This window comes from Dasypus novemcinctus, chromosome 21 (assembly GCF_030445035.2).
Source record: "Dasypus novemcinctus isolate mDasNov1 chromosome 21, mDasNov1.1.hap2, whole genome shotgun sequence".
NCBI classification, from domain to species: Eukaryota; Metazoa; Chordata; class Mammalia; order Cingulata; family Dasypodidae; genus Dasypus; species Dasypus novemcinctus.
In genome coordinates this window covers 56,897,011-56,910,393 of record NC_080693.1, presented here as the reverse complement: position 1 = coordinate 56,910,393, position 13,383 = coordinate 56,897,011, and the positions used below count along the sequence as shown (strand labels likewise).

General features: G+C 42.6%; 1 protein-coding gene across 2 annotated transcripts in view; it reads right to left on the bottom strand.

Annotated features, from left to right (window-relative positions):
• SKAP1 (src kinase associated phosphoprotein 1) overlaps positions 1–9,662 on the bottom strand; it is a 302,678-nt gene extending 293,016 nt beyond the window's left edge. Inside the window, exon 1 of one of the 2 annotated variants that reach the window (XM_058284059.2) lies at positions 9,462–9,662. In XM_058284059.2, the coding sequence (XP_058140042.1) occupies positions 9,462–9,510 (49 nt within the window). In that variant the 5' untranslated portion in view covers positions 9,511–9,662. The remainder of the gene's footprint in view (positions 1–9,461) is intronic. The other variant, XM_058284060.2, reaches the window with a different exon arrangement.
• Between the last annotated feature and the right edge of the window lie 3,721 nt (positions 9,663–13,383).

Below are 13,383 nucleotides of genomic sequence, written 5' to 3'. Positions count from 1 at the left end.
GAAATAAAGAAATTCTAGGAGCAGAATGCAACTTCAGCCTTCTCTTCTTTTAAATGACCAATGACATCTAGCATTTTTTTAACTTAAGAAAATGTTTTATCTGTCTTGCAGCTGCTCACTCTGAACACTCTGTAGGAGGTAAAAGTTTGAAGACCAACATCATCCCTCCAGGATAGAGAAGGGACCCTGCAGACAGGCAGAGGGGTAGAAAAGGTTCCTTGGGATGGTGAGGGAGAAGAGGAAAGGAGAAGAGAGGGAGGAGGGACTCTCAGGGGCCCACCCCAGAGGCCCACCCCAGAGGCTCTCCGGACTGTGGTAAGGGATTCTTTGCATCATCCCCAGAACTTCCCCGAGTGAGCTGCTAATAGTAAGACATCCTTTCTGATAATGGACTGTGGCCACCCAACTTCCCATACCTAGAATTTGAAACCAAAACAATCTCATCCTTGGAAATAATAGAAAACCACATTTCATTCTAGGGCAGGAGTTCTTAACCTCTTTTGTTCCACAGACTCCCTTGCCAGTCAGATGAAAACCACGGACCCTGTACTAAGTCCACACTATACTGTGTATTATTTAATAAATATATTACACCTGCACCAAAAGGTCCCCACAAGAATAACTGTTTTTGGAATTTCAATTCAAGTTCACAGACCCTTTATTAAGAACTCCCGTTCTAAGGTATCTAGGTATTCAAAACATTTAATTAAATGTCACAATTATCCTTTTAAGTTATGTATTACTATTTTACAGAAAAATCACAGCCTGGTTGTTTATCCAACTTCTATAAAATTTCATGAACAGCTTCTGACAGAGACAAAAATAATAATTCTTGATTCTTTGTCATGGTTACAACGAAGAGATCAGACCTAAAAATTTAGTGTTTCATTTTTCTACCCTATTAATGGAAGTGTTCTACTTTTATTATCTCTTTTCACACCAATTAAATTAAAATGTCATAGTAAGGACTAATAACTTTCAATTTGTTTAGAACTTGTTTTAAATCTTACATTAAATGTTTGATCTTGAAGTTAGTTGTAATCCTTGACTGTCTTGGTGGAGGGGGCTTTGTTCCGAGGTAAAAGCTGTTGGCAAGACTAAAATCATACCCACCAGCTTTGTTTTGGCTTGCAGTAAGCCGTCAGCACACAACAGAGAAATTGTCAGCATGTCCTGGTTATGGTTTACATCAATCTGCTGATTGTTTCTGCCCCATGACCCAAGAAATGTGTAGTGTTTATATTTTTAACTCTCCATCTACCTCCTTTAGAGGAAAAGAAAACACCTGTATACTCACAGCACCAAGAAAACAGAAACCAGGAAACAAGATAGATTGCACTTTAAACTTTAACTAGAGATTAGATCAGAAACCCAGGATTAATACTTTCACAATTTTAATTTGAGAGGCTAAGAACCCCATATATACATATACATAAACAGAGATGGACAGATAGCTAAGAGGCTCACACAAAAAGTTATCAAAAATGAAAAATTATCTTAAAAGGAAAGTGATTTTAAGGAAGTTTATTACATTGCAGTTAAGAGCTACTTTCTGTAGCTATCTAAGTTTTCCAGCATACTTCTCATACTTGATTTATATAGTGCCTTAATTAATTCTAACAACTACAATATTGGTTTAAGTAAGTGTTAAGTATGTGCCCCTGAATATATTTCAAGAAAGCTTCTAGTATGTGAATATAAACTTCATACCTTCATATTTCCTAATATTAGGATGTCAACAATGTTAGGCCTAGACGCTAGACGAGAAATTACGTAATTCATAAGTGATTTTTATCAAAGCCATCAGCCTTCAGGAAAACTTGCTTTCTGGATGCTAAGGCCACTCTGTTCTTGAGCCCAGGTCTGTCCTATCTTCCATATAAAAGTTGGATGGTAAAATTCAACAGTGGAACTCAGACTCCAAACCTGAAAAGTCATCTGTTATAATCTCCTAGGCTATAATGCAGCAGAAAAGTAAGCAACAGACTTGGAAACACAGGGGAAGAAAATATGAACAAATGTAGCAGAAATTATAGGATTTCTGTAGGGTATAACAGCTTATATCATGTGAAAAAATTAGATTATGATAATTATATCAATATGTTAAAACTCTTGAAAGATGGAAAAACTTGAAACCTGCCTCCTTTATTTTTCCTATTTTTAAAATGATTAAAAGTTGCCTAAGTATTACACTTATGTAATGAGGTGGAAATGTTATCTTAATAGTTAGTACTACAATTTCTCTTAGAGAGAAAACCGAGTCATTTGACAAAATAACAATTGGCTGTACGTGGGTGTTGATGGGAACTTAAACAACAAAACAGATGGGCAAAAATATATATATACATATATATATATTTGGTTTGGCACCAGAGAAAGAGAGGAGTACAGCAGGAAGGAATGAGTCGGGGAACTTCATCGGGTGAAAGGTCAGAAGGCACTTCCTGATGATTAAGGTGGCTGAGAGGCATTTTAGGAACAGGGATGCTTAACCTTCCATTTAAACTGTTTGCACTGCTACAGTGCAAACCCCTCCTCTTCTCCCTGCACCCCCTGACTCTCCCGTCTTCTATAGTCACAAGGACTGCATGTGGACAGACTCTTGTGGAAACTGAGGAAGATGGTAGGTCTAGACCAGGGCTTCTCAGCCTCAGCTCTACTGTCGTTCGGGGCTGGAGAATCCTGCGTTGTGGTGGGGCGTCCGGTGCCTGGTTTAGCAGCATCCCCGGCCTCCGCCCACTAGATGTCAGCAGCAGCTCCCCCCTCCACTCAGCCTTGGCCACCGAAAGTCCGCTGGGGCACAAAACCAGCCTGGTTGAGAACCACTGGTCCAGGCCCTACAGGATCCAGGACAGGGAACATGTGTGGAAGCAGGAAATCTTGGAGGGAAAGGTGACTTGAGAATGTACACTCCTTGAGAATTAACTGGATCTTGAGGAAATTTTGGACTTGCAAGGGAAAAAGATCTTACCTAGAGTTCAAGAGGCATGGGGAGCTCTCCTGCCATCTCAGTTATACTCAGTGAGGCTCAAATATTTCCACAAATTTTCTTTTTTTTTTTTCTTTAGGATTTATTTATTTATTTCTGCCCCCTCCCCTCCATTGTCTGCTCTGTGTCCATTCACTGTGTGTTCTTCTGTGTCTGCTTGTATTCTCATTAAGCGGCTCCGGGAACCGATCCTGGGACCTTCCAGAGTGGGAGAGAGGAGATCATTCTCTTGCACCACCTCAGCTCCTCATCTCTTATTATTTCTCCTCTGTGTCTCTTTGTCACGTCATCTTGCTGCATCAGCTCTCTGAGTGGGCCAGCACTCCTGTACAGGGCCAGCAGTCCTTGTGCGGGGCAGCCTGCCATACGGGCCAGCTCGTCTTCACCAGGAAGTCCTGGGTGCTGAACACTGGGCTCCTATAGGGTAGGTGGGAGCCCAATTGCTTGAGCCACATCCATTTCCCCCAATTTTCTTTTAATTTTAGCAAACGAAAGGGGAAACGGGGGACAGTAAATCTTTAATTTTCTTCTGATTAAGAATAATGCAAAGGTACTATTTTTTTTCACACACATACATAATAGCATTCCATAACAAGGTAAGGAACACATACTTTCCTGATATATGCTCAATCATATGCAAACAGACTTGGAAAATTTCAGGTAGTCTGCCTTTCCAGAGAATGCCTTTGTTACAAAAGAAAATTTTGACTGAAACATCAGATTATAAAAATTATATGTTGGAGGAATCTATAAGACCATAGAAAGTTCAGGGAACTACAGCTTATGTGGTGACAAAAGCTGTAAAGTTAGCTTCCTCCCTCGATCCTCCACAAAGTTTCTCTTGGAAATGATCACTGGACTCTGATCTAAAGAAGAAAATGAAGAGACCCTGAACCTAGAAGCCTCACCTAACATAGAGAAACAAGGATGGGCCACCAACATACACAAAGGCCATGTCTGGGAGTTTTCCTATGGAGAGCAGCTACAAAAGAGAGGTCAATAGGACTTTCTTAAATTAAAAAAAAAAAAAGTTTTAAATTCTATTTAGCAAAAATATACATGGCATTTAATATACAGCAAATAATTTTCTAAGTTCTTTTCAAATATTCATTTCTTTATTCTTCATATAAACTCTATGAAATATGTATTATTATTATCCCCACATTACAGATGAGGAAACTGAGGCCCAAGGTCAAACAGGTAGTAATAAATGGCAGAGACAGGATTTAAATCTGGATGAACTGCACACAGAGAAAATAAACAGGACCTAAAGCTCAAAAAGAAGAGACTACCCTGAAGACTTGGGAATTTCTCTCTCTCTGAAATGGATTTATTATAGGACAGAAATGTTTAGACCACATTCTCAATGATATTCAAAAAGGTATCTCATATATGCTGAAATGTAGTTAGTGCATCGAAAGAACTAAATTTGCTAATTTATTTAATTATTACTAATTTAAATTTAAATACTCACCTATGGCTGGTGGCTAGTGTTTTGGATAATACAGTCTAGAGATATTATTTACAAAATGAAAAAGCCATGGTTAAAAAAAAAGTAAGCAATGAACATGTTAAACAGAAAAAAAATTATTATTGCCATGGTTTTAAAATATTATGAAATGTCAAAAAACTCATTCTTGAAATCTAATACAAAAAATAAAAACACTAATGATTCTCTGGGTCTAAATTTCTCAGATTATATCAACAATTTCACATTAGACACCGGAGGAAGGTACCATTTCATTCTTAATGATAATCAGAGGGACATATGCTCAATTTTTTTGAAGCCATAAGAGGAAAAAATCAGTGGCATAAAAATAGAATGTATAACTTCTAAATTATTCAAAGAAAAAAATTAATTTCTAAGAAAATACTCAGGAGACAATAGCAGGTAGAAAATAGTAAGTGGAAAAATTTTAAGTATATAAAATTATATGTGCAATGTGTCTCAACTTTCAAAGTACATACGTATAGTAAAGACAGAAAGAAATACAGGGAATTTAACAGTAGTTGACTATGGGTGATTGCATATTATTGTGTGTTTTCTAAACTTTCTACCATGTGCATTATTGCTTCTATAATCATAAAAAATTTAATATAAAAAATAGAAGTATGATCATGTCTCACCTTTCAGAATTCAACTGACCAGTAACCTCATCTATCTGGACAACCCAGTATAAGAAATTAAGCAAAATAGGCTCTGAGCAGCCAAAATACACATCACAAAGCCCGTGCACCAAGCCTGGGTACTTTATTCATCAAGAGAGCACTCTATACCTTCTTTCCGCATATCTGAATTCCAACAAGCTTGGTTATTATCTGAAGTTCCAGGCTCATGGGGGATACAGACACTGACAGCGGTGCAAAGTCAAAGAGCTCAGCCTAACAGCAGGGAACATGACAAACATAAACTTAAAAATTAAAAAAAAAACTTAAATACTCCAAGAGCAGTCCAGGGGAAATTATGGCAAAAACAGCCCTAAATAACTCGATATATCGCCATAAAGTATGATAACTACAACTCTAAGTTAAAAAAAAAAAAGTGTTCAGAGTTGGTCCATTTGACTACAAACTGGTCTCCTGAAGTTCCTTAATGCATTTTAGGAAAAAAAAAGACCACAAATGTTTACATTTAAAAGTTAGAGTGCTTCGAAAGAATATCCTCAGCTATCCAGACCAATTCCTGCCTACAAGTTTCACATAGTTGTTGCTTTACTATATTGAAAAGAATTTCATGGCTGGCTGTGTCAACCAATACAAATCTGAAGAACAGTCTGGAAGGAAATGATTCATGGCTGCTTCTTTCCACGGAAGTTTAAAAATATGTAACCATAAGCATATCAGAATCACCATTAACGCAGCAACTGCTACTAAATGCAGCCACGTTGTAGATGCTATTTTGGCTTTAATCCATATTCCATGTAGCTGGATGGGGCCTATCAGCTTTCGGGATAAAGTCAGCAGGCCCCATTCCATCACGCTGGAAAAACTCGGAACAGAACAAATGTTTATTCCACTTCCTACATATTTGCCTCTTTTGTTTCTGACTTTAAGAACAGGACTAGAAAGCCAAGGAAGAAACTGATTACTGTTTCTATCTGCAAAGATTATGCAAACTGCCAGCACTTCATTGTTTTTGTTTTCAACCCAGTTATCACAAAACACAAAACACAGAAGATAACTTCTTCTGAACTAGAATATTTATTTGACAACAGATGTAACTACTTCCTTCTCTTTCAACCAGGCAGAGAAGACCCCTACAATTTACTTATCCATAGGGTACTTACTTGCTGATATGGGACTTGTTTCTATTTCTATTTGAGAGCTTGACAGAGTCTATCTGAGGAAGCTGTTTCCTGAGCTATTTTAGACCTCTCTCCTGCTTTGGCATTTGCCAAAATTCTAAAGAAGTGGGGGTTTTCTGTTTGTTTGTTTGTTTTTTCCTTTTAAATTCTGCACTGTGCATACATCCCCAGGGCAACAAGAGAAAAGCATAGTCACAACCACGGTCAGTGGCCTTTTAGCATTCTGACCACTCTGAGCTTCTATTTGTGTTTTGTTGGTTTGCTTTCTTTTAAACAACTTTACTTGCTTTTTCCTGGTTACAAAAGTAATACATAGTTATTGTCACAATTCAAACAATGCAAAGATACTGTGAAATAAAAAACAATAATCTCTCCCTCACCCACCCTTTAACTTCCCTCCTAAGGAACCAAAAATTAACAGCTTGGTATATATTCTTCCTTTTTCCAAGGCTTCCACAAATATAATACATGGGGTTTGGGGTTTTGTTTTGTTTTATTTTTGTTTTCAAACAAAAATAGTTGATATATATATACTACTACGTACCTTGCCTTTTAGTTTTAACATGCCATGAAAAGAAAAAAACCGCCATGGACAGTTTCCAAGTTATTGTATAAAGACACGCCACATTCTTTTTCATGGCTTCAGAGTATTCCATAATATGGATGTCTCATGATTCATTCAACCATCCCCCATGCCTTTCCCAACTAATGGATATTTAAGATTGATCCTTGTACTTCATATACTCTAATTTTAGTAACACAGATTCCAAAAGTGGGATTTCTGAGTCATGCGAAGTATTTTCAAATGTTTAAAATCTTATCCTTATACTAAATTAATTTTAAACCTTCTGAATTTCTGTTCCCTTCTTCATTATGCAAAATGTTAACATAAACCTTTCGTGATGTTTTGCATATTTTATTTTTAAAAACCTACATTATGTCAAAAACACGCCTCTGTCATTTATGCCCATTTAGTTATAAATAAATGCCAGCATTATAGCAGTAATGGCCAACATTAAATCAGTGTGCAAACACTTATGCCTTGGTTTATGAACGCAGTAAGTCATTGTGGAAACTCCACCCCAAGGCCATGTGGCAGTTCTAAAGTTGCAGCTCTTACATCCTGTAACTCCTTCCCAATGAATGACTATATAGCGATCAGGACCTATGTATTTTCTAATTGTCAACAGTTAACCTTAAAGAGAGGAGGGGGAGAAAGTAAACTGAACAGACAATAAATTGATGGCCATTTTGGTTTCTAATATCCACAGATCGTTTTCAACACAGTGAATAATTCTGCTGGAGGACACCAGAGACTGTGTCCCATAAAAAATAAAACCTCTAACCAATAAGTTGCTATTTTTACATGAGCCTTTCCAAAACATATTCTTCACACATTTTTCAATAGCATCATTGATTGAATCCCACTTTACATTTCTTTCTACTTCAGATTCAGACTCTAATTGCAAATTTAAAAAAAAAAAAAGGCTTAAAGAAATACACTAACCAATGAAGCTCCTGAAAATTTAACTTCAGACTCCTTAAAAATTCCAAAGACCTGAGTACCAACAGAGATTGTTAAGACGCAGTAAGTTTGATACAGAAGTATGCGACATGCAATTAATCTCCATTCATACCCTGCTCTACTTGTCAGCAAACAAAGGTTCTGCTTTAGAGGGAGATCTGAAGACTTCAATTAAAAACAGTCAGCTAACAAGAAAATAATCTAAGTTAAAGGAAGCTGGCAGGTGCAGAAATGAGTTATTTACCAAAGTGTCAGTTTTGAACAATAAAGGACTGCACATCAAAAATGCTGAAGGAGTAAATTTCATTGCTGGACTCTGAAAATAAGAAGAAAATTTCTACCAAGCCTACACACAAAACTGAAGCATAGCTTAACAAGCTTGTAAAATAAACTTCCTCTCGGATAAGAGATACCAAAAGAATCACTTGGTATCTTAAAATACAAGGGCAGAATTAAACTTTTTGCCACAGTTTCTTCTTCCCTGGAAACCAAAAGACATTTTGGGCCTCTTGTCAATCTAATATTGAACCAACAGGCTTTCCAAGAACAGAGAGAAAGGCTGGATTCGCCTTGCAAGTAGTTTCCTACTTCTAAAGTTTAGATTCATTCAAATCATAATTAAAATGATTTTGAAAATCTCAAACAAACAAACAAAAAACACCTAGTTTGCAGCCTCACAAAAAAGCAATCCAGGATGGAAACATTGCTACAGAGACCAAAAAGACTTGCCAAATATTTGATTAGGAGGCATTCATACCAAGATAACAAGGTAATGGAGATATAAACCCAATTAAATCGAGAGAAACTGAAAAATTTACTGCTTGCCAAAAGTCTGACCTGCCCAAAGCAGGCCATCTGTTAAATATGTGTCAAATATGTCACTTAGATGCCAAAAAGCTTAATTCTCAATAGTTTCCTCCTGGGATCCTTAAGCAGTGCAGATTCCAGGCCGAAAAGTGTGAATTGAGCAGATGATATTGTACATTAGTGAAGAGTCTCTTTTGAGCGCTAGTGAGCATGGCCATGACTTTCTAAAGAATTGTTAGACACTAAAGAAGGAAGAAATGCAACAGTGAATAGTGACTGTTGGCTAGCCCTGGGTTTGATAATGAGCCGCCCTAGAAGTCTGTCGGTGGGCAGAGGAAGCTGTGGTTTCAGCGCTGCCCGAAACTCCCACTAAGCTTGGCGAGCAGAGGGCCCACGAGCCCCTCAAGTCCCCTTGCGAGCCTCGGGGGCTGCTAAGCAGGACCAGGGTCCTCCGGCAGAGGTGATGAAGTACCGGAGGGAGGGGTGAGGAGGTGGACAGGTCTAGCAGGGTGGAGACCTGAGGGGGAACGGGCAGGTGGAAGAGCAGGCAAGGCGGCTGGGGGGCTGAGAATCTGCCTGGAGTTTGAGAGCAGGGAGGGCAAGTGGGCTGTGCGGGGGTGTGCGTGAGGAATTCTGAGGTGAGGGAAGGAAAGCCTGGGCTGGAGGGGTCGGGGTCTCTGAGAGCCCTGCGCGCTCTAAAGGCGGTGAAGGATGGGGCTGCTGACCAGAGAGCCTGTCCTGGGCAGCCCCGGCGTCTCCTTCCCTCCCTCGAGCTCGACGCGTGGGGGCTTCCCGAGGGGTCCCGACAGGGGCGGGCGCCTGGGCAGGGCGTTACCTTCCAGGAGCCAGCGGATCTGCTCAGGGAGCGTGGCGGCGGCCTGCATTTGGCGGGAGGTGGAGGAGGCCCGAGCGCGAGGCGGGAGAGGGGGCGTGCAGGCCGGCAGCGCGGGCCGCGGGGCTGGCGGGCTCGGGGCGCGGGCGGCACCTGTACCTCCCGCGCCGCCGCCCCAGCAGCTGCAGGGCGGGGCGCCCCGGCGCGCTCAGGAAGCGGCGCGCTCCGGGCCGAGGCGGGGGGCGCGGCTCGCGGGTGGGCGGCGGAGGGGCGCGCCTCCCCCAGTGCCCTGAGGCCGGCAGGTGGAGGGCAACGCGGAGCTGGTGCAGGGCCTTGGCACCGCGCCTTGCAAGGCCAAAGGGTGGCTCTCCAGGCCCCGCCAAAACAAAAGGCTTCACTCAAAGGGACCAGGTCTCGATGAGACTTTCCATCTTGGGCACTGGGCGGTTGGTTTCAAGGTGAGAGGTTTAAAAGCAACGGTGGCGCCCGAAATGGGGTGTGGAGGAGGCAGAATCTGAGGAATTTAGTCCGAGCCCAGCGCAGTACCACTCAGTCCCCTATCCGGTGCGCAACGTCCCTGCCCACAAGGTTCGCTCTTTCAGACAAACCTCCGATGTTTAAAGGAAATGATTGTATGTCCCAATAAATACTACAGGGCCACCAACATTTGGCAGCATCGGAACTGCAGCGGCAGCAATGGACACGGGGAGTCAAGTGTCCCTTCTTCCCTAAGGCTAAAAGGATAAGGGGGAAGGGGTGGCTTGGAGGAAAGCTGAGGGAGAGGGGTACAGAGCCCTTTCTTTCCAGGGGCACAGGGAAGAAAGTGACAGAGAACAGGACAAGATTACAAAGGAGTGTTCACTCATTCAAAGTACAATAGGCATCACTATCCTGGATATGATGTCATACAGCAGAATTGGGAGATGTTACCATAGGGTGAAACTGGTAAAGGTACACAGGATCTGTTTTTCTATTATTTCTTACAACTGCATATGAATCTTCAATTACTCAAAATAGTTTACTTAAAAAAAAAAATTACAATAAGCCAAATACCAAGAGAAAAATATAAGGTGCCATGGGAGATAAAAGGACAGACGAACATAGGAAAAGGAAGGAAATGTGGGTGTATGTGTGTTTATGGTGCACATGACATTTGAGTGGAACCTGAAGGCTCCAGGAGGGCTTTCCAGGTGGAAGGACCTCAGTAAACAAAGATGAGAGAGCCCTCCTTTCAAGGAGCTGTTAGTGGCCAGTTGTGGGGGAGCTGTGGTTGTTAAGATAAATTGAAGCTCTATTGTGAAGGCCCTTGAATGTCACAATGGGGATTTTGAACTCAACTGAGTGGACGCTGGGGAGCCACTGACAATTTTTGAGCTTGGGAGTGACCTAACCAGAATCCCCTGTGTAGTGTGTGACCTTACACATGTCCCGTACCTCTGCTGCTTTTCTTCTTTGTTAAATGGGGTTTCTACTCTCAGACTGGACCCACAGAGTATGTGGGAGGGATCAGGAGCAGTAAGAGAGAGGACAAGGGAAGATGGGTGAAGTGGTTTTACAGATGACCTTGGGGGAAATAAAGATGGACTGACCCAGGGAGGTGTTGATGGAACAGCAAGGAGAAACCGTCCATGGGACACACAGGAGCAGGGCACGCTCTCCTGGCCTAGTTTCCCCTGGCTGAGATATGACCTGGAGATTGGGGGCTTGATCCTTTAAGGGGTGCGATGGCATTGAGCCATCTTTCCACGTCTGCCTCAATTTTAAGAGAAAGAGGGCCTTGGTTTCAAGGTCGTATGACTCACACACAACAACTTGCCCCAAACTGGAGGGGTTGGGGACAGGAGGTTAGCTACAATCTGGGGTCACTGGCTCCTTCTTGACCTGGGAAAGTGTAGTAATGAGCAGATCAGCCTCACTCTGCTCCTGCTCTTAAGCAGTACCAAGTACCCCCTGAGGCTGTCCCGTCTACCCTGCTGCTCCTTTAATAAAATTGTAGTTGCTCTTGGACCATTTCTGAGTACTTAAGCAAGGAAAGGCATGTGGGAACTCTGTACTATCACTGTTGTCACAACTTTTCTGTAACAACTGTTCTAAACTATAGTTTACTTTAAAAAAAGAAGACAGCAAGGGAAATGAAGTCCCTCCCATATGTAAGCCCAGCACTTTGCCTTGCTTTCCCTCTCAGTGATGGAAGAAAATCTGACAACCTCCCTTTTTCAAGGATATTGTGTCACATGCTAATATAGGCTACTAGCTAATGAGATTCGATGAGAAGCAATAAACCCAGGTAATTGGGTATCCTCGTAGGCCTCACTCCCTGTCATAGCTCACTATGCCAAGTGAAACAGCAGGAACTCGCAACAAAGTATTCTACATCCATTCTTCCCGCACAACTCTCTGGGTTTTAGAAAGACGCAGGTTGGATAGTACGCGGCGGGTGACTGGCAGATTCCAATACGGTATTGTCATGTTGCATCAAGGTTCCTCATCGCAGACAGAAAACTGCCTCCACACATGAGCGCAGCCCCTCCTTAATCATCTGAGAACCCTGGTTCAGCAGTCAGCCTCACTCCTAATGACATTCTGTTAAATGGACAAATTCCTTTGAAGCCTTGTCCTTCTTTGAAATCCAATTTTACAGGAAGCCAAATCTGATTGGGGGTAGCCATGGAAACCATACCGAGGAGTCTTAGAGGAGGAGGAGAGAAGCAAGGCAAAACGTGATAGTCAAGAGCCCTTTACTGTTCTGTCGGAAATATCAAAGGGATCTGGAGGGGTTGGCAGCAGACGCGTCCCTGCCCGGGTCCTGTTCTGTGTGGCTGGGTACCATGTGGCTGTCATGGAAGGAAGCAGCCAGCTGTCTCTGCACACAGGCGGGAGGATGGAGTGGAATACACAAGTCCCAGGTCTGTCCGTGTCCCTCTTCTTCCCCTCCCCCTAGCCCCAACTCCCGCAAGATCACACCAGCGCCTTAGCTGCCTGCTCCTTAAAGGCAAACAACAAAAGAATCGCAAGGTTAAAATACAAGGCCCTCACTGATAAGAGGTTCTTTGGAGCAAAGGCCTTGAAATTAATCTAAAATTCCTTGTAATTAGATAAGATAAGGGTATCTAAAGAGATGCAGAGCAGCCGGGAATGGAGTCCTGCGCCAGGACAGGCAGACAATATACCACCTTATCAACCAGGGCTTCACACAGCGTCAGCAGACAGAAGATACAGGAAGCACAGTCCGTGCTGCCCTCTGAGCTGCTGGGGGATGCCGTCTACATGTTCTCATGCCAGGTGGGCCCACACTAAATATGCATCCATGGGGTGTCCAGAGGGAGCAATCAGGAGGAAACAAAAGCATCTGGGACCCAAAATGGCCTAGGGTGGGAACAACTGCGAGCAAAGCAGGACCCGGCTGGCACTGCAGTGCCCTAGGTGAGTGGGTCTGGAGAGGGGACTGTGGAGGGCAGACTCTCAGGCTTTATTCCGAGCTGGTTATTGATCCCTGGATGCTGGGTCATGACACGCAGTGGAGCTGACGTCTGCCCTGTGGAGGTGCAGCGGCTGCATCTCAGCCTCTCGGTCCCAACCCCATCAACCGGGTTTATTGACTCTTTTATTGACAATGTTGGGACCTAATGAGGACAAGAGCTGCACACTTCATTAAGGGCTATAGAAGGAGAGATGACGCGTCCTGTCCTGCAGATGCGAAGACCAGGCTCACCACGTGCTTTGCTGGGCTCCAGAAACTGAGCCTCGTGCCACTCCTGAGGCCTGGGAGATGAGCATAAGATGCTACTTTGGGCCCATCCATTCAGAGGCCTTAAAACGCAGCATTTCTACAGCTTCCAGAGGCCTTGCTCTTACTAATCAGCTAATCCTTCAACATAGGAGAGTCCTGTTACACACACACACACACCACACACACAGATGCACT